General features: G+C 39.2%; 1 protein-coding gene across 1 annotated transcript in view; it reads right to left on the bottom strand.

Moving 5' to 3' along the window:
- Nucleotides 1-6,622: 6,622 nt before the first annotated feature.
- KIF18B (kinesin family member 18B) overlaps nucleotides 6,623-19,518 on the bottom strand; it is a gene marked incomplete at both ends in the record, with an annotated part of 29,949 nt that continues 17,053 nt past the window's right edge. Inside the window, 6 exons of the mRNA XM_081346199.1 lie at nucleotides 6,623-6,725; nucleotides 8,072-8,261; nucleotides 8,698-8,906; nucleotides 13,051-13,160; nucleotides 15,454-15,565; nucleotides 16,652-16,758. Of these exons, the coding sequence (XP_081202325.1) occupies nucleotides 6,623-6,725; nucleotides 8,072-8,261; nucleotides 8,698-8,906; nucleotides 13,051-13,160; nucleotides 15,454-15,565; nucleotides 16,652-16,758 (831 nt within the window). The remainder of the gene's footprint in view (nucleotides 6,726-8,071; nucleotides 8,262-8,697; nucleotides 8,907-13,050; nucleotides 13,161-15,453; nucleotides 15,566-16,651; nucleotides 16,759-19,518) is intronic.

The raw sequence follows: 19,518 nt of genomic DNA, 5'->3' as shown, positions 1-19,518 counted from the left end.
ATGCCAAGTGGGCATGGCCCGCTAGAGGAAAATTCCACTTAGGGTTAGGTCACCATGAACTCATACACCAAAATGGACATCGCCATTTTTTTTTTTTTACACACAGTGGTGGAGGCCTAAGGCGAAAAGGTTTTATAAAACCCAGCTGAAGGCCTAGGATTGGGGCAACAACGTGCGTGCCAACAGAAAAGGCACTGTGTGCCACCTGCGGCACGCGTGCCATAGGTTTCCCACCACGGCCCTCGGATATTCATATAGACACAGTCAAATTTTACATTCTCCATAATGAAAGCAGAGCATTTTATTGTCAGCAAATTTATAATCCACTATGAGTTTTTTAAAATAGCAAAAAAATAATTTACATTTTGTACATTAAATACACCTTTAATAATCTTCTAGCAGGTTGAATTTTCTTGGTATTGAAATATGAAATTTTGCTACATTAATTATTTTCCAATTTTGACAATAAATAGCAATTGCCCATGTCCTTGTTTTTTGGATGGCAAGCTAAATATGGCAATGTCTTACATTTTGTGTGTGTGTGTGTGTGTGTGTGTAGGTAAGATTACTTAGCCATTCACCTCTTCATTTCCTTTTTCTCAAGGAAATACTATAGTTGCTACACCCCCATGGTCTAAGCATGATGGGGAGGAATGGGGCAAACAGGTCTGTTTCATGAGAAAGGGATTAAATTGCCTTGCAGATTTATCTTTTCTTGTAAGATGTAGAAAGTAACTGGATCAGCCGCAATCATAGCTGCCTTTGTTTCTGAGCTCAGAAATTTGCCACATGGTGCTTGATACAAATTGCTGATCATTGCTTGTACCCTATCCCTTATATATAGTCTCATCATAAAGGACTCTGCTTTATTCAACTATACATTGCTGACTATTGTATCTTTTTTTAAACTGTTGCTTTTGAAAATAGTAATATCCAGATATACTTTTTGTTATTGATATTCTAATCGCCAACAAGGCAGTAAACTGATAGATCAATTCGATTTAAAGCAATTGTTCTATCTACCCAATTACCCAAATGTACCCAATTTGAAAGATGCCTTCCACTAAAAATTAGTTATGGGCTACTTAGCTTTTTTGTAAATCTTTTGTATAAGATTAATGAGGCAAGTTTTACTTTTTTCCACAAATAGATTGGACTATTTTTTTCCAGTTGCAATACTCCCCAAGAAAAAAATACTCAGAAAGATGTCAGATGTTTGAAAAGCAGACAATTTAGAAGCTCCTTCCTGTTCTTCAGGTTTCAATTGCACATATTTTACTGCTAAATGGAATGCAAAACACGTTGGTTGCTTTGAATCTCATTTCAATTTGCAGATAATATCCAAAAACTCATCATTCTGAATAAAAATTTATCAGAAGATAAAACATGGTATCTTACTAGCATCAATATGTACTCTTTTCAACTTTCTGTTTGAGTTAATTACTTCCAAGTTCCCATAGTTTCCACTACAAGATATGTTACCTGAAACATGTTGGGCCCCCAATCTTCTGTTGTATTACAATATGTGCAATGAGACCTACTTTGGATTCAGAATAGATTTCTCTGGCTTGTAAAATCTTGCTTCTGTCATGAGTACCTGAAAACACCTTGTTCTAAAAGCTTGCTGACAAAAGGCATGAACACTAGCCAAAGTCTTTTCAATACTTCTGGACTTGACTAAGCTTCAAGTGTCAAGTTTAATTTGAGAGCACATTCAAATGCTTGCAAAATACCGGGAAGATTCTGTGAGTGGATGGGTAATATTGACCCATGTTGATTAGTATGTCTGAACTGTATTTTTTCTGTTCTATTCCTTCATCTCAGAGAACTAGTCCATAAAAACAAAAAAAGTTGCTGTCCATAAACAAAATATAGTTGAAAATTTTAATATAGGTTGGTGCAGTATTAATACTTACAAGATGTAGAGAATCAGAAGCACAAGTAGGATAAGTTGATATTTGAACACTTTTTATTTTCTGACAGATTAAAGCCGTTATCAAAACTTTGTTCTTTGCAATCAAGAGGAATGTTATTTTTTTCAAGCTAGTAATTTGCATTTCAGCTATCTGCTCTTCAGTGTTTACATCAAAGCTGATAAACTCAATAAAGCTTTGTTTAATGTTAAATGTACCAGAATTCTTGTTGTGAACTACAAATTGGAATATCAATATATGTTGTTCTTGATGGAGAATATCAGGAGTTATACCACAGATAGAATAATAAATGGCCTTCTCTCTCTGCTAGGATGGTTTTCTATAGCATATTTAGTGCATAGTACAATAAACTCATTCTGACTCTTCATGGAATAATGAACTTATCCTTGCCTTGGTTTTCCCTGTTTGAGTTTGGCCAATTGGTCACAAGCAATATTGTCACAGTAAGCTATTAAGAGCTTCAAACAAAATAAAACAGTTATCAAGTTGGCCAACTCATACTACACGTCATGCTAAATCTCCTGGAGCAAGATGTAAAATATTTATTTATTTATTTATTTTATTTTATTCCATTTATATCCCGCCCTTCTCCGAAGACTCAGGGCGGCTTACAAGCTTAGCAGTAGCCTTCATTCTATGTATATGCCTGCTTATTAGGGCTTTCACACACACACCCCAAGCGGCATTATTACAAAGTCAGCTTAATTGCCCCCAACAATCTGGGTCCTCATTTTACCTACCTCGGAAGGATGGAAGGCTGAGTCAACCTTGAGCCTGGTGGGATGCGAACCTGCACTAATTGCAGGCAGCTGGTGTTACTTAAGGAGGCATTAGCCCACTGCTCCACCAAGCCGGAGTGTTCTTTGCTCGCCCCTTCTTCTCACTTTTTTTCCAATATTTCTCACCATTTTGTGGCTTCTGTCAATATGTTTTTGATCCATACTGTTTCCCTAATAATGAACAGTGCAGTTCCTACTATAATCTATGCTGTTTTAATTTTGTTACATAAAGTTTACCAAGTTTTGTTTCCCTTCATTAAATAACCAACATGACTAGCCTTGACTGATACAAACTCTTGGTAAAAATCCTGCACTGAAATTCAAGAAATGTTATGAACTGTTTTTGGTAAATCTTCTGACAGATTGATAATAGTAATATTATCTGTCTATAATCATGTTTAAAAAACATTTAATTGAGCCACATGCAGTACCTACTGTAGTACTCTTTCAAATTATCTTAATCGATTTTCTTTGCTGTAGAGATAATCTTTCCATCTGCCTTCCTTCATCTGCCTTTGCTTCCTATTGCCTGGGACAGTTAGCAAAAAAGTATGATCTGATTATAAAATGGGAACATTTATTATTGCCCTTTAACTTCTTTCATTTTATCTCTTACAACCTTAGCTGCTTGATTTGTATTTAATTAAAAGTGAGAATGAGAAAAATTCTGTGAGGCGTGCTGTCACTATCCCAGAGCACTATCCCTTGCAATATTACCTTTGTAAAATATTTCATGTTCTTTTCTTTTCTCCATGCACGCAAGGGGCTTAGGGAAGCATAGTGTTGTTCTCAATTAGCCCAAATCCTAACTCTAAAATAACAGCACTGACACATCCATGTAAAAAAGGGGCCTGACTGGCCAGCTAATTCATGATTCACAGCATCACTTGTGCTTTTTATTGACTCTAGCAAATTTTATGCTGAAAGCTTCGTGGATAGGAAATATTCATATTTATTTTAAAGCGTAACTGTACATTATCTGTTTTCTCTCCTGAATATAGGGGTTGTCGTGTAATAGCATCCAAGTGCTATTAAAGAGTATCTTTTTTACTACCTGCCCTTCCATACTTGGATTCTGGTGCAAAATGAAGACAAATAGCAAAGTTAATAGAGTGGGTTTTTAAAATATTTTTTTTATTTTGTATGGCATACAATGTTAGGGATATCCACACTACAATGTTACAGACTGTCTTGGCAGCTTAGTTTGTTCAGTTCACACTTTTACGCGCTTATCCTCAGTGTGCCAAGGGAGAGGTACTATCTTTTATTATTATTATTAATAAAAACTAGCCAAAGAAGCTGACTAAATAAAAATTCATTCACTTTGGTACAAAATCACTAATTTTGGTCCGGAATGAGGTAGTTTTGAAAACGTTTTACCCAACAGATACATGCTGAGCACCATATTATAATTACAATATTATAATTACAATGGAAGCTTTTGTATAGTATTGAACCAAACTTTACAGTTTCGGTTGCTGTTGTTTCCTAATAATTTATGGTTACTGAGCTGTCATCTGTTAATTCAATGCACCCTGCTATTAAAAAGGTAGATATGGATATATAGATATAGTTATATAAGAATAGAGGAAGCTGAAGACATAGGTTGTCAGAACGTTAAAATGTTCAAGCAGAAGCTATAAAGAAGTTTCATGGAATGAGCCTACAATAGAATGCTGATTCCTAGGAATGAACAGATCTCTAGCGCCATTTCCATGCAGGGATGCCAGATGGACGTCCTGGGCAGAGGGGGAAAAAATATTAAGATGTAAGTTCATGGGTAAAACTGTAAATGATAATAACCAGGGATTATTCTGTTCCAGCAATAACAACCCCTACTATTTTAAAGCACTTACTCCTTTAACAAATAAGAAAAGAACTCCAGATAAAACTAGAATGAGAAGGGGCCAACTAACAAGTACCCAAAACAGCATACACATAAACATTCAATTCATAGAACAGTATTGGCGCTATTATTGAAATTCCTGTATGTGCTTAAAAACTGACATAAGTGCCAAGTACTAGACTAAAAATGTCTACAGCCTGAAGAGGATTGAAGCTAAAAGAAGAAAAAAAATATGCTTGGCTTGAGAAACTATGAGAAATTGCAGAAACAGTATGTTACACCCATGCTGTGGGTTTTATGATAATCTTAGTTTGCAGTTTCCATGCTTTTGCAAATATGAATGTACATATTTTGCAAATATAAATATGAATGAACAGAAAACATAAATCAGCGCTAGTGCTTCCACAACACTCGTTTGAGAATGGAACAGTGGCCCTTTAAAATAAGAAACTTTTTCATTAATTATATTTCCTCTTATTTTCCACTACCAACTGAAACTCCATCCCAAAACAACTGAAATTACAATATGGGAGAATTTGCCCATTGACTTTCTAAAGCAAACTTACCTGGTGCATTCACAATCTGTGAAGACTTTACAGAACAACCCTGGAGCCTACCAATGCGGCTGCTTGTCAAGTGAGAAGTAGAACTGGAAAGAGAGAGAATACAGTTTTATTGTAACCATATTTGGAAGCCAGGGATCATGGGAGTTGAGGTTCAACATAACTGAGAGCACCATATTCAGAAAACTATTCTACAACTTCCCTAGCTGTTTGACAAAGTTCCCAATCAAACAACCAAATAATTTGCCTATTCTTAAACATTCAGAATATATGTAATCAATTTTTGTACAGCTTCCCATACCAAAAATCTATTAGCATGGAATATACATTCCATCTAGGTAAAGGTTCCCCCACACATGCATGTTAGTCGCTTCCAACTCTAGGGGCCAGTGCTCATCTCCGTTTCAAAGCCGAAGAGCCAGCGCTTGTCCGAGGACGTCTCTGTGGTCATGTAGCCGGCATGACTAGACGCCAAAGGCACACGGAACGCTGTTACCTTCCCACTGTAGTGGTTCCTATTTTTCTACTTGCATTTTTATGTCCTTTCGAACTGCTAGGTTGGCAGAAGCTGGGACGAGTAACAGGCACTCACTCTGTTACACGGCACTCGGGATACAGGTAGTACTCAACTTATGACCACAACTGAGCCCAAAATTTCCACTGCTAAGCAAGACAGTGGTTAGGTTTTGCCCTATTTTATGACCTTTCTTGCCACAGCTGTTAAGTGAATCACTGCAATTGTTAGGCTAGTGACATGATTATTAAGTGAATCTGGCTTCCTCATTGATTTTCCTTGTCAGGTCAAAAAAGGGATCTTGTGACAATGCAACCATCATAAATATGAGCCAATTGCCAAGTGTCGGAATTTTGATCATGTGACCACGTGGATGCTGCAACTCATAAGTATGAAAAATGGTCATAAGTCCCTTTTTTCAGTACCATTGCAATTTCAAACAGTCACTAAATGTACGGTTGTAAATTGAGGACTACCTGTAAACAGATTTTATGTTGTGCCCCCAGAGACAAGGTTTTATATGGGTTTTTTAACCATAACAAGAATACAAAGAACAAAGTGGTAGACTGAAATGAAGAATATCACTTCAGACTGGTGCAAGAAGTGATGTCATTTCTGGTACCCATGAAAAACTGATCTTACAAAAAAACAGCTGCTATCTTCCCAATAACAAACAAGGAATCACCTGCCACCAAGTCTGTAATCATTCTGCTCTTCGTAAACATTAACCTAGAGAGCAAGTTTGTTGTAATAGTTAAAGCATCTAAAACTAATTCTGCCTTAGGCACATAATCAACTGAGTGACCTTGGACTAGTCTGTTTCTCTGTAAGATGTGGGAAGCTGTCAATGGCAAACCACTTCTGAAAAATCTGAAAACTGCAGGCACTAGTCAGCACTGACTCAAAGGCACCCACGCCCTGCCACCAAAAGTTACTTAGGCATAATTTCTACATTAACCAAACTTATCTCAAAGCTGAGAATGACTTTACATTGTGTTGTGTCTCCTCTTCTGTAAGGATGCCTTGGAAGCCAAAGATGTTGCTCTTGGGATAGAGGAACCTTTCATAGTAAACACAGGCATGGGGGCCCTGAAATAGATCCACGAGACGAGGTAAATCATGCAGGTGGATTTGGTCGCTCTCTATTAAAGAAATCCGTTTTCTAGACAGCATAGCATAACAATAAGATTAAATCAGAAATAACCTGTGTTGAAACCAAGAGGAACCCATGTGGCTCATGTAGAAGTTAAAGCACCTCACAAACTTACTGATCTCTATATCAAATTATACTCCTTAAACCCTAAGAAACTATTGAATGTTGTTGGGACCAAGTTTGCTGAAAGTGTCAGTGTTATCCATAACCTTTTATCTTTCAACAGCTTTAGGTGAGGTAAGATCACCATCTACAAAGGGAAGGTGCAACTACTGTGTTTCCCCAAAAGTAAGGCCTACCCTGAAAATAAGCCCTAGTTTGATTTTTTGGGGTGGGCTTAATATAAGCCCTTCCCCCCAAATAAGCCCTAGTTTGGGGGCGAGGCACAAACCTAAAAATCAAGCTGAAGTGAGGGGTGGAACTGTCCTATGCACCCACTTACCTGGCAGCCAGGCCTCTCCTCACCGGCCCACTTCTTCTGTGGTGTCTTCTGCAGCCAGGCCTGCAAGACCTCTGGAGCCGAGAACCAAGCTGTGGACTGGGCTACTTGGCTGGGTCTTCTGGAAAGGCCTGACTGCAAAATGCTGGCCGGAATGCAACTGCAGAATGCAGCTGCTCCTTTGGCCACAGAAGTGGACTGGCTGGGCGGGGCTGTTGGTGCCAGAGGGGAGTATAAAAGACCCCCCCCCCAAAATAAAACCTGGTGTTTCTTTTGGAGACAAAAAAAAGACTGGTCTTATTTTTGGGGAAACACGGTATGTTAGTTTGGGGTGGGTCTAGAACAGTAGACCCTTTGGGTTCTAGCCATACTAATTGCCTATTAATTCCTAAACCAGTTTATCACTGCAAAACAAAATGAAGAGAAACCCACAAATCTTGCCTCTTCTTTATCTGGACACCAGAGAAGGAAAATATTATTTGTAGATTTCATATAATGTACTGTAGAGATCCCTTTACTCAGATTGTTTCAACAGAGCCTAAGAAGACAGTGTGGATTAGGAAATGACTAATATACTAGCCTGCCATCTGGATATTTCTCAGAATATCGCACATGTCATCTGAGCTTTTGGTCAATGTACCACCACAAATTTAGCAGATGGTGCTGAAAAACAATTATAACTTCTTGGTGGAGTGCTCTGAACTCCACAAAAGCCATTTGTTTGAGACCACAATTGGACAATAGACTGCCCACCCTATTAGAAGCCATTGGAATCCAAGGACTACTGGGTTGAATCTCTGCAAATAAGATAATTGAAAACAATTGCCTTTCTGAAGGTCCTACCTGGGTATAAAAGGGGCACCCTGATAGTTGGAGACATGCTGGATACTTTCCCAAGCAGGGCATTCCACAGTATTGACCTTCAAGGCTGGGGGGCAGGATTCCTCAAAGAGGTCAAAAGTTATGTTCAGGTTTTGTGGAGGAGAGCAATTCTGAATGATTGGGGAAGCTAGGGGCATGCGACTCTTAGTAACTGTTGATGGGCAATATAATGGAGTATGATGATCAACTGGTCTGAGAGATTTTGCTTTCACTCCAAGAGGGGTGCTGGTAGAGTCTACTGGGGCAAAATCAGACCATTCCTTCAGAGAATCCACTTTCTGGGATGAGAGGCAAGCCTTCCGACAGCGCTTTGCACACTCCCTTTGGTCAGATGAAATGCTTCTTTTAGATGCCTTCCTCTTCTTTGTTGAGTGGTGGGGGGTCTTAAAGACAACATGTGGAAACAGCTCAGCTTCTGGTTCAGTAGGTTGTATTCCAGGATTGACTTTAAGACTGGCATGCTTGGTTGCAGTAAGAGAGGCAGGGAGGACAGCTATGATAAAGAAACAAACAGTAACAAACATTGTTGGCATTCACTACACCTGAATTGGTCCACATTTCAACATTTACCCTTCTCTGAACTTTACCCAAAGAATCATTGCGATTTATAAATTGTTCCACATCTGGTTCTTCATCGTGTCCATCCAAAACTGAAATGTTCAGGGCTCCTTGGGACTCTTGATGAAGTATGGAAGTCAGCTCTTCAAATTGTGCTATCATTTCAGGAGTAAGTAGGTTGGTGACTTTCAACCAACTGTACTGTCTTTTGGCTACCAGCAGAGCAGCTTTTACAAGCCTGAAATAAAACAGATCTATGAGATTTGCAACAGGAGAGCTAATTAAAATTTTACAATTTTATTTATTTATTTTGTAAAAGTTTTATTGGTATTTTACAATATCAGCCTTAGTGCCTGGTGTACAGCGTGTTGTCTTGGTTCATAATTTTTTTAGAAAAGAATATACAATTAATAATAGTTAATAATCAAAAATAATTTTTGTATTTCCATAATTAGTATATCAATTTATATTTCATTGATCTTCTCTTCATCTAGTATTCTCCTTTTACAACATTCAACAAATATAATTTCTAATATTTGATATTTTCCATATTTAATGATTAAATAAAAATATTTTCTTCTATAATTATACCTAGTAGCGTCCATATGTAGCATTTTTTTTCTTATCAGCTTATGTTTTCGTAAGTCATCTTATTGATTCACCATGTATCTTATTTTCATAAATCTTAAGATCAATTTCTCCATAATATTCAAACAATTCTTGTCAATCATATTTTTCCCAGTATTTAACATCTAAATATCCAGATTTTCCATTTAAATATATCATCCCAGTATTTTCATCTTTCATATATTATAGAAATACTATACTATTTATCTATCATAACATCTATTCATAGCATCTTTCTAGTCAATATTTCACTTCTATTTGTAAAAATTAGTTAAATCACTATATATCCTTTTTTTCAGTTCTTATTAAGCCTAATTTCCCCTCAATATTTCAATCATTTCTTAATCCTAAGTCTTTTCAAACTTAATTTTTCTTTAAAATTCAAACTTTTCCTTCACTTACAACATCCTAATATTTTTACATTTTGCATCTTATCAAAAAATACTATATTCTTATATCCCTTATCCCACTTATTCTAAAATCCCTTTATGGCCAGTTATTTGTTTAGTCATATTCAAACAAGTGTTTACTCATATAATATTCCATCTGGTAGGGCGAATCCATTCTCTTCAGCCCGTCTCTAATCTTCTTCCTTTGCCAATTTTTTTTCCAAATTAATATTTTCAACTTGTCAAACAGTTCTTGTAATTTTGTAGTTATTGTTAGGAGTAGAGGATACATAGTAGATAGGTTGTATGCTTTTTATCTCCAAACAATGATTCTCCTTAGTAGCGTCCATTTTGCTAAGTCTTCTTTCTTCTCAGGTTTATTTTGATGTTCTAATACAGTGGTGGCAAACCTTTTTGAGACCAAGTGCCCAAACTGCAATCTGAAACCCACTTATGCATCGCTGGGTGCTGGGGGCGTGGCCACCGAGTGGGCGATGCTCCAACGACCAGATACGAGCATCGGAGGCCTGCAAAATCACCTGGGGGGGCAGCGAAATCACTCTGCAGCCCTAGATCTGGGCATCAGAAGAATTTTGCAGGCCTCCGGTGTTTGGATCGGGCCTCTGGAGCATCGTAAAATGGTCGGCCGGGTGGGGGTGCGAAATCATTCCAGAGGCTTACCTGGACTCATGCTGCAGCTGCCTCCACCATCCAGTCCGGATCTGCCCAGCTGTTGCAGCTGCTCTGACTCTCAGTGCAGAGAGAAAGAGAGCAAGAGCGCAGGAACATGTGGAGAGGGGGCGGAGCAGCCTGGCCCCGCCTCCCTCCTGGTTGATGGCACGCGTGCCCACAGATGGCTCCTCGTGCCGCCTGTGTCACGTGTGCCATAGGTTCGCCACGCCTGTTCTAATACATAAGGTATCTTTCCCATATTTATTGTTGTATCCAAGTCTTGTAAGTTTTTGTTCTGTACCAGCCTGCTACTGGCCCTGCAGAAAAGGCAACCCCTTTATAAACGGCAAGAGGCTGGAATTACGTCTGCCAAATTTATTACTACAAAAAACAAACAAGACACGAACGAAGATACAGGAGCTTTGAAACACTATCTGAGCGGTTGCTTTCAGCAAACCAGCCCTCCCCACACATTCCCTTTATAAAGAGTTCAGGGCGTGGCCTCTCTCTGCCTCCTTCCAAGAAGCCCCACAGCCTTCCTCTGTTTACTCCTACTTGACTGCCTCCTGCGTCGGGCGTCCTTGAACAGGGCCAGCTGTGGGTCATCTTCATCCACACTGTCAGGCTCACACAGCTGGGTCTCCATGGTGACCAAGTGGGAGGGGCCTGCCTGAGGGCTATCATCAACAAGATCTTCAACCCCCTCAGCAAGGTCTTCAACACCCCCCTCCTCCTCTGAGTCGTCCGACCCAACAGCCGAACCCACAGGCTGACCCTGAATCACAACAGTTTTTTTCTTGTTTGTATTAAGGTATAATTCCCTTCATTTGTAACTTCACCAGTTGAACCATTTTTTTCTAGTTCACATTCTGTTGTCTGGATTGTTTGTCCATTATTTACCATCATTCTTTGGATGTTTTTTAATTGTAGATTTAAGTTAGAAGTATATTCACTTATAGTATCAAAGTTATGTTTAATCTCCTTGTGGTTTAAGTCTATTGTAGTTTGTCTCGGTGATAGCATTGCATAAATTTTGTCTTAGAAAGTATTTGTCTTGTCTTGAAGTGTTTCTAAAGGTCTTTGATCTTTCAGGCTAAATCTTTTAGGAATAAACATTAAGTGTGGTTTTCTATAATTTTTGATCAGTATGTCACATCCATGTTGTCTCCCCCTTTCGAGTAGTCCATCATAAATGCCATAGTCTCTGTAATTAGCCTTGTCAAGCTAACCAAAACTCAAAATCCATACAGTCCAATTTGTATAATTCTTGTTTTTATATATAATTTTTGTAATCCACTGTAATTTTCAGTTGTCAAAATTTTTAAATAGTTCATAAATTTAAACCACAAAGTATTTCTTTTCCTTCAAATACTTTCAAATCTTATAGCCAGTCCAGTATGCAATCTCTTCTCTATTCCTTAGCAACTATTTTGTTAAAAGTCATTACTGTTTATGGGAACAGATTTTTTCCTTTGTTTCTGAGCATTGTCTTTAATGTGCTATATTCTCATTGTCCACTAAAAAAAGGTAAAGGTAAAGGTTCCCCCGCACATGTGTGCTAGTCGTTTCCAACTCTAGGGGCCAGTGCTCATCTCCGTTTCAAAGCTGAAAAGCCAGCGCTTGTCTGAGGACGTCTCCATGGTCATGTGGCCGGTGTGACTAGACGCCAAAGGCGCACGGAACTCTGTTACCTTCCCACCGTAGTGGTCCTATTTTTCTACTTGCATTTTTACGTGCTTTCGAACTGCTAGGTTGGCAGAAGCTGGGACAAGTAACAGGCTCTCACTGTTACGCGGAACTCGGGATTTGACCCGCCAAACTGCCGATCTTCTGATCGACAAGCTCAGCGTCCTAACCCACTGAACCACCACGTCCCTTCATTGTCCACTAGATGTCAGCAAATATTTGTTTTCCAGCTCTTTCAGACAAAAAGTTATTTTTTTTTTTTATGTAATTCAATCAAAATCCTTTAGAATATAATCTTAGCAGTTTGTTTTAGTTTCTACGTTTGATCAGATTGTAGTATTTTTAATTTAATTTCAATAAGGTCCTTTCCTCCTTAAAGGTTAATTCGCCGCTTCCATCTATGGGGAAATGGGAATGTAGTCCCCTCCCCTCACTTTCGGAGGTTGTTTGCTTTAGGGATCTTTCCCAGGGAATGGTTGTAAAATGTGGGAGAGAAGATCAAATACTCTCACCAGTTCCAAGCATGCTGTTCACTGTTGTTCTTGGTAGTGCTCTTGGACTTTGGCTGCAGTAGCTTGTGGCTAGCCTTTCTCCTGTTGGTTTTGGAGGGCTTTCCCCAGATCAAATGAAGCGATTGGCATCACTTTGTGATCAATGGGACGCTTCCCCTTCCGTGTCACCTCTCTGGGGCAACTTTAGACCCATCTAGGGTCCCCCTTGGCATGGCAAAATTAGCCGTAGGGAGTGGAGGTCCGCTCTCCTGTGGCCATGCACTATGAGCACAAACCAGAAGTCCATAAAAGTTTAAATAAATGTATGCAGTGGAATGGACTGGGCTGTTCTCTTGTTTCCTTTCAATCCCTGGAAAAAGGTAGGGTATGGGAAATTAAAAAAACAAACATCTGCAATGTTTCTTTGTGTCCAATATATCTGTTATATATGTACAAAAGTGGCAGGTTAAAAAAATGTTGCTCATCCTTCATTTTGAACTGAAATATACCAACTCACCTCTTCAACTGTTCCTTGTCCATGCCCTGCAACTGAGTTTCCACTTTTTCCTGATGTTTAATTGGATTTGAAAACTTTGGGCAGCAGCACTCAAATTTTCTTCCTGAATCCTGAATTTATCCAAGAAAAAAATGGTACAAGATTGCAGGATCTATACTATAATTATAAATTACAAAACTATAATTGTTATTTTCAAGTTCTCAGACATCAGTTGGCTGAGCTGGTATCATGTCAGAGTATCCATTAAATTCTGAAGAGAAAGAAAAGCTCACTAGATGCCGATCAGACATCCACAAACCAATTTGCCATTTTAAAAGTGAATGTTCATAGCTCTCTGGCAAAAAAAGTAAGAAAAAAGGGAAAAATAATCAAGTAGCATACTTTAGAAAAAATTGCAAATCATATAAAAAATGCTGCAAACCTTTTTTAAATCTTCTTCAAAGCACATCTCACATTAAGAATCACAATCTTCTTTTACGATCTCTAATGGGCACAGAGAATTTTTAAAAAGAAGGCTGATTTCATTTGCACTCATGAAGAAGGCAAGAAATCTTTGCCAATTTTATCTTTCCTTCATGTTAACATGCCTTTGATACCAAAGAGGTTTGCCTGATGGAAGCATACATAGAAATGGACTTGGAATATTTGTGGATCAATGGTGCTGGCATTATAATATCAGTTTTATGAAGAAAATAAGTCAGCTTGGCTGGGAACAGGTACATCTTTATGACAGAGAAGAAAAGAACTAGTGTTGGCAAGGAAATGCCTGTTTTGCTGCCACTGTGGTTATATCATGGGAGATGTTAAAAGTAGGAGTCAGAAAGCCAAGAAAAAAACTTAATTCAAATAATGGACCACAAAATGGGCCGAATGTTCTTTAATAGAATACCACTGCTTTATTAATATCATGTGCTATATACAAATAAATCATAATGGTCTAACATACAAGGTTGACTCAGCCTTCCATCCTTCCGAGGTAGGTAAAATGAGGACCCAGATTGTTGGGGGCAATAAGCTGACTTTGTAACAATGCCGCTGGGGGGGGGGCGAAAGCCCTAATAAACAGACATATACACAGAATGAAGGTTATTGCTAAGCACATTGATTTGTGCTTTAAATTGTAAGCCGCCCTGAGTCTTCGGAGAAGGGCGGGATATAAATGGGATTAAAATAAATAAAATAAATAAATAATAGCTAGGTTCATTCAACAGCTAAGATGGTGGTTGGGTTTTTCCATGACACTAAATACAAAACCAAAGGGTTATTTAGTCTAGTGTATCTTGAAGGGAAGTAGAGGTTTTTTGTTGTTCTTGAGAATACATTATTTTGTATATGACAGCAAAACAAGATCAAAATTAGAAGTGGAAACAGCCAGCCTTTTCTTTCTTTTGGCCTTACCTCTCTCACACACAATGTAAGAAACTGGGGAAAAAAATAAGCCGGGGAACATAAGCTGAAGGAGACCAAACTGACGAATCCTACTTCTTTCCACTAAACAAAATGGTCACATTCTACCTAGAGGTGTATTATTTGTAATTGTAATGTAGTAATTTTATTTCATCCCTTGAATACTCTGTATTACAATCTATATTCAGAGGCAGGTTTGTGAATCAAGGACTTTAGCGACTGCATTCAACTGAAACAACTGATAGCCCAATTTAACCAGAAAAAAAATTCACTATGATGCTATATTATATATCCAATTAATGCCTTCTCATCGACACTCCGTTTCTTCTTTTTTGAGAAATGCAGAAAATTAATCAAACTCAGCATTTCATATTTTCCTTCCATGTGAATTAACTTGAGTTCTCACCTCTTCAGGGTGAGGAAGGAAGGAGCAATTACTGCCGGGTGTTAGTTTAGAAATGTTCATAGGATTCATTTACACACTAGGCACACAGAATCCTGCTTGAATGAAAGAACAAATTAATGCTAAGTAATTCTTGCAAAGGGACGCGGTGGCTCAGTGGGTTAGGACGCTGAGCTTGTCAATCAGAAGGTCGGCAGTTTGGCGGGTCGAATCCCGAGTGCCGCGTAACAGAGTGAGCGCCTGTTACTCGTCCCAGCTTCTGCCAACCTAGCAGTTCGAAAGCACGTAAAAATGCAAGTAGAAAAATAGGGACCACTACGGTGGGAAGGTAACAGCGTTCCGTGCGCCTTTGGCGTCTAGTCATGCCGGCCACATGACCACGGAGACGTCCTCGGACAAGCGCTGGCTCTTCGGCTATGAAACGGAGATGAGCACCGGCCCCTAGAGTTGGAAACGACTAGCACGCATGTGCGGGGGAACCTTTACCTTTACCTTTACCTTTTTAATTCTTGCAAAAACCTTGAGAGAAATTATCTACAGTATGTGCTGGACAACTTTGACTTATACTCCTTTCATAATTCTTGTGCTCTTACCTCCTTCGTGTGGCTTTTTCTTGAACAACTTTGTTTCGAAAGTTGGGAGGGTCTCATTTCTGTGGAATCATACTTTTGCAACACTCCATTATCCAAAGCAATCTCTTCTGACCTACGTCCAAAGCAAGGATGAAAATTTATTTAACAACAACTTGAACAAATCAAAAACATTCCAGTCCAATTTGTCCATTCCCTTCTTCAAGGCACAAATTTGTTCAGTTTGAAGGTTAGCTAATGAAATTCAGGCCCAAATATATTAACAAAGTGTGAGATATCACATATATTTTAATTGGTGGGGGGAGGTAATCCCTCAATCTATTAAATAAGGTTCCTATTCAGTACTATCCTGTTATAATAGTCTATTGCTTAATATTTCTACAGCAATACCGTTTTCAAAGCACTTCCAATCTTCACAAAGCACTGAAAACATCTGTGTAGATCGTCAAAATTATCAACCCCTTATTGCAAAAGGGGGAGAATATAAGAGGCAGTGGCCTGCCAAAAGCATCTTGAACATAAAATGCTAGAAAAAAAATTGCATAGTAGAAAAAGAAATTCCTTCAAAGTTTCAATTTCTTAAGATATACTACTACTTCACTATCTCCTTCTATCCCCACCTTGGACAATATTAAGTAGTTATTTATACTTCTCTCTTTATGCCAAAGAATCAAGAACTACTGAATGTATGAACAATATCACTCTCAAAATAGATTTCACAATACTTAGAACCATAGAGAATATATATTTTTTAAAATAGCTTTCATTGCTATAAGTGAAATATAAGAATTTGTCCCTGAATAGGAATAAAATATTTTTTTCTTTCGTGAAGTAAAAAGAAGAGATAAAGAGTTTGGCATGTGAGTTTGGCACCCAGAAGATAAAAATAAAAGGTATTCACTCATGCAGAAGAGATCATATTTATTGACACATTGCCCATTTGCTACCTTTTCTCCCCTTAGAGCAGAGATCCCCAACCCCTGGGCTGCGGTCCACTACCAGACCTTGAGCCTTTCAGAACCAGGCTGCAGAAGTGGCAGGCAAGCACGTGTGCATGCGCACATCCCTACTTGCACAAGCAGCGGGTAAGCCTGTGCACAGGCGCAATTGCCCACTGCTCACATAAAACCATCCCCTTTTCCCCTGCCAGTCTGTAAAGCCATAAAGGTTGGGTAACTCTGCCTTAGAGGTAATGGACTACCTGAAAACCTCCATCTGCTCAGAAGTAGAAGGAGCCAAAGCAGGGAAGAACTTAAGCTGTGGCATTTTTTCTTCATAAGCTCGGAGCCTCCCTCTTAAGTCTGCCACCTGAAAGGGACAAAATGGTATGCTTATTTTGGGTAAATATAAAGTTACCTACCCCTTCATGGATTACTGCCTTGTCGTGGCGAAGGGGCTTGCATAATTCAATGAAGCTATGAGCTATGCCGTGCAGGGCCACCCAAGACGGACAGGTCATAGCAGAGAGTTCTGACAAAAAGTGATCCACTGGAGAAGGAAATGGCAACTCACTCCAGTATCTTGCCATGAAAACCCCATGGACAGTACCAAAAGACAAAATGATATGACGCTGGTAGATGAGCCCCTCAGGTCAGAAGGTGTCCAATATGCTACTGGGGAAGAGCAGAGGGCTAGTACTAGTAGCACCAGAAAGAATGAAGCGACTGGGCCAAAGCCGAAAGGACGCTCAGCTGTGGATGTATCTGGTGGTGAAAGGAAAGTCCGATGCTGTAAAGATTTTTTTCTCCATAGGAACCTGGAATGTAAGATCCATGAATCAAGGCAAGCTGGACATGGTCAAACAAGAAATGACAAGACTGAACATCGACATCTTAGGAATCAGCGAACTAAAATGGACAGGAATAGGTGAATTTAATTCAGATGACCATCAGGTATACTACTGCGGGCAAGAATCCCTCAGAAGAAATGGAGTAGCCTTCATAGTCAATAAAAGAGTAGGAAAAGCAATACTGGGATACAATCCTCAAAATGACAGAATGATCTCAATTCGAATCCAAGGCAAACCATTCAATATCACAGTAGTCCAAGTCTATGCCCCAACCACCAGTGCTGAAGAGGATGAAATTGACCGGTTCTATGAAGCCCTACAGCACCTTATAGAACTAACACCAAAAAATGATGTCATCATGGGGGATTGGAATGCTAAAGTAGGAAGCCAAAAGATAACCGGAATAACAGGCAAGCTTGGCCTTGGAGTACAAAATGAAGCAGGGCACAGGCTGATAGAATTTTGTCAAGAGAATACGATGGTCATAGCAAACACTCTTTTCCAACAACCCAAGAGACGGCTTTACACATGGACATCACCAGACGGTCAACACAGAAATCAGATTGACTATGTGCTCTGCAGCCAAAGATGGAGAAGCTCTATACAGTCAGTAAACACAAGACCAGGAGCTGACTGTGGCTCAGACCATGAGCTTCTCGTTGTAAAGTTTAGGCTTAAACTGAAGAAAGTAGGGAAAAGCACTAGGCCACTCAGGTATGAATTAAATCATATCCCTGTTGAATATACAGTAGAGGTGACAAATAGATTTAAGGAATTAGATCTGATAGACAGAGTGACTGAAGAACTATGGATGGAGGTCCACAACATTGTACAAGAGGTAGCAACTAAAACCATCCCAAAGAAAAAGAAATGCAAGAATGAAAAATGGCTGTCTGAGGAAGCTTTGCAAATAGCTGAGGAAAGGAGGGAAGCGAAAGGCAAGGGAGAAAAAGAAAGATCCGCCCAATTGAATGCAGAATTCCAGAGAATAGCTAGAAGAGATAAGAATGCCTACTTAAATGAACAGTGCAATGAAATATAAGAAAACAATAGAATAGCGAGGACTAGAGATCTCTTCAAGAAAATTGGAGAGATGAAGGGAATGCTTCATGCAAAAATGGGCATGCTAGTGGACCAAAATGGCAGGGACCTAACAGAGGCAGAAGAGATTAAGAAGAGATGGCAAAATTACACAGAAGAACTATACAAGAATGAGCTTAATGTCCCTGATAACCACGATGAGGTGATCACTGACCTCAAGCTAGACATCCTAGAATGTGAAGTGAAATGGGCTTTAGGAAAGCTGAGCAACAACAAAGCTAGTGGAGGTGACAGTATTCCAGCTGAGCTATTCAAAATCTTCAAAGACGATGCAGTAAAAGTGCTACACTCAATTTGCCAGAAAATTTGGAAAACTCAACAATGGCCACAGGATTGGAAAAGATCAGTTTACAATCCAATTCCAAAGAAAGGCAGTGCCAAAGAATGTTCAAACTATCGCACCATTGCACTCATTTCACATGCTAGTAAAGTTATGCTTAAAATCCTACAAGCTAGACACCAGCAGTATGTGGATCGAGAACTACCAGAAGTACAGGCAGGATTTCGAAGAGGCAGAGGAACTAGAGATCAAATTGCCAAAATATGCTGGATCATGGAGAAAGCTAGGGAGTTCCCGAAAAACATCTACTTCTGCTTCATTGACTGTGCTAAAGCCTTTGATTGTGTGGATCACAACAAACTGTGGCATGTTCTTAAAGAGATGGGGGTACCAGACCATCTTGTCTCTTGAGAAACCTATATGCGAGTCAAGAAGCAACAGTGAGAACTGGACACGGAACCACTGACTGGTTCAAAATTGGGAAAGGAGTCTGGCAAGGCTGTATACTGTCATCCTGCCTATTTAACATATGCAGAGCACATCATGAGAAAGGCAGGGCTAGATGAATCAAAAATTGGAATTAAGAATACCGGGAGAAATATCAACAACCTAAGATATGCAGATGATACCACTCTAATGGCAGAAAGTGAAGAAGAACTAAAGAGCCTCTTGTTGCTGGTGAAGAAGGAGAGTGCAAAAGTTGGGTTGAAACTTAACATTAAGAAAACCAAGATCATGGCATCCGGCCCTCTCAATTCCTGGCAAATAGATGGGGAAGAAATGGAGGTAGTGACAGATTTTATTTTCCTGGGCTCCAAGATCACTGCAGATGGGAACTGTAGCCAAGAAATTAAAAGATGCTTGCTCCTAGGGAGGAAAGCCATGGCAAATCTAGACA

The sequence above is a fragment of the Vipera berus genome (genome assembly GCF_964194415.1).
Source record: "Vipera berus genome assembly, chromosome: Z".
In the NCBI taxonomy this organism is placed as follows: domain Eukaryota; kingdom Metazoa; phylum Chordata; class Lepidosauria; order Squamata; family Viperidae; genus Vipera; species Vipera berus.
The sequence above is the reverse complement of the archived record's forward strand: the minus strand, read 5'-3'. Positions and strand labels throughout refer to the sequence as shown.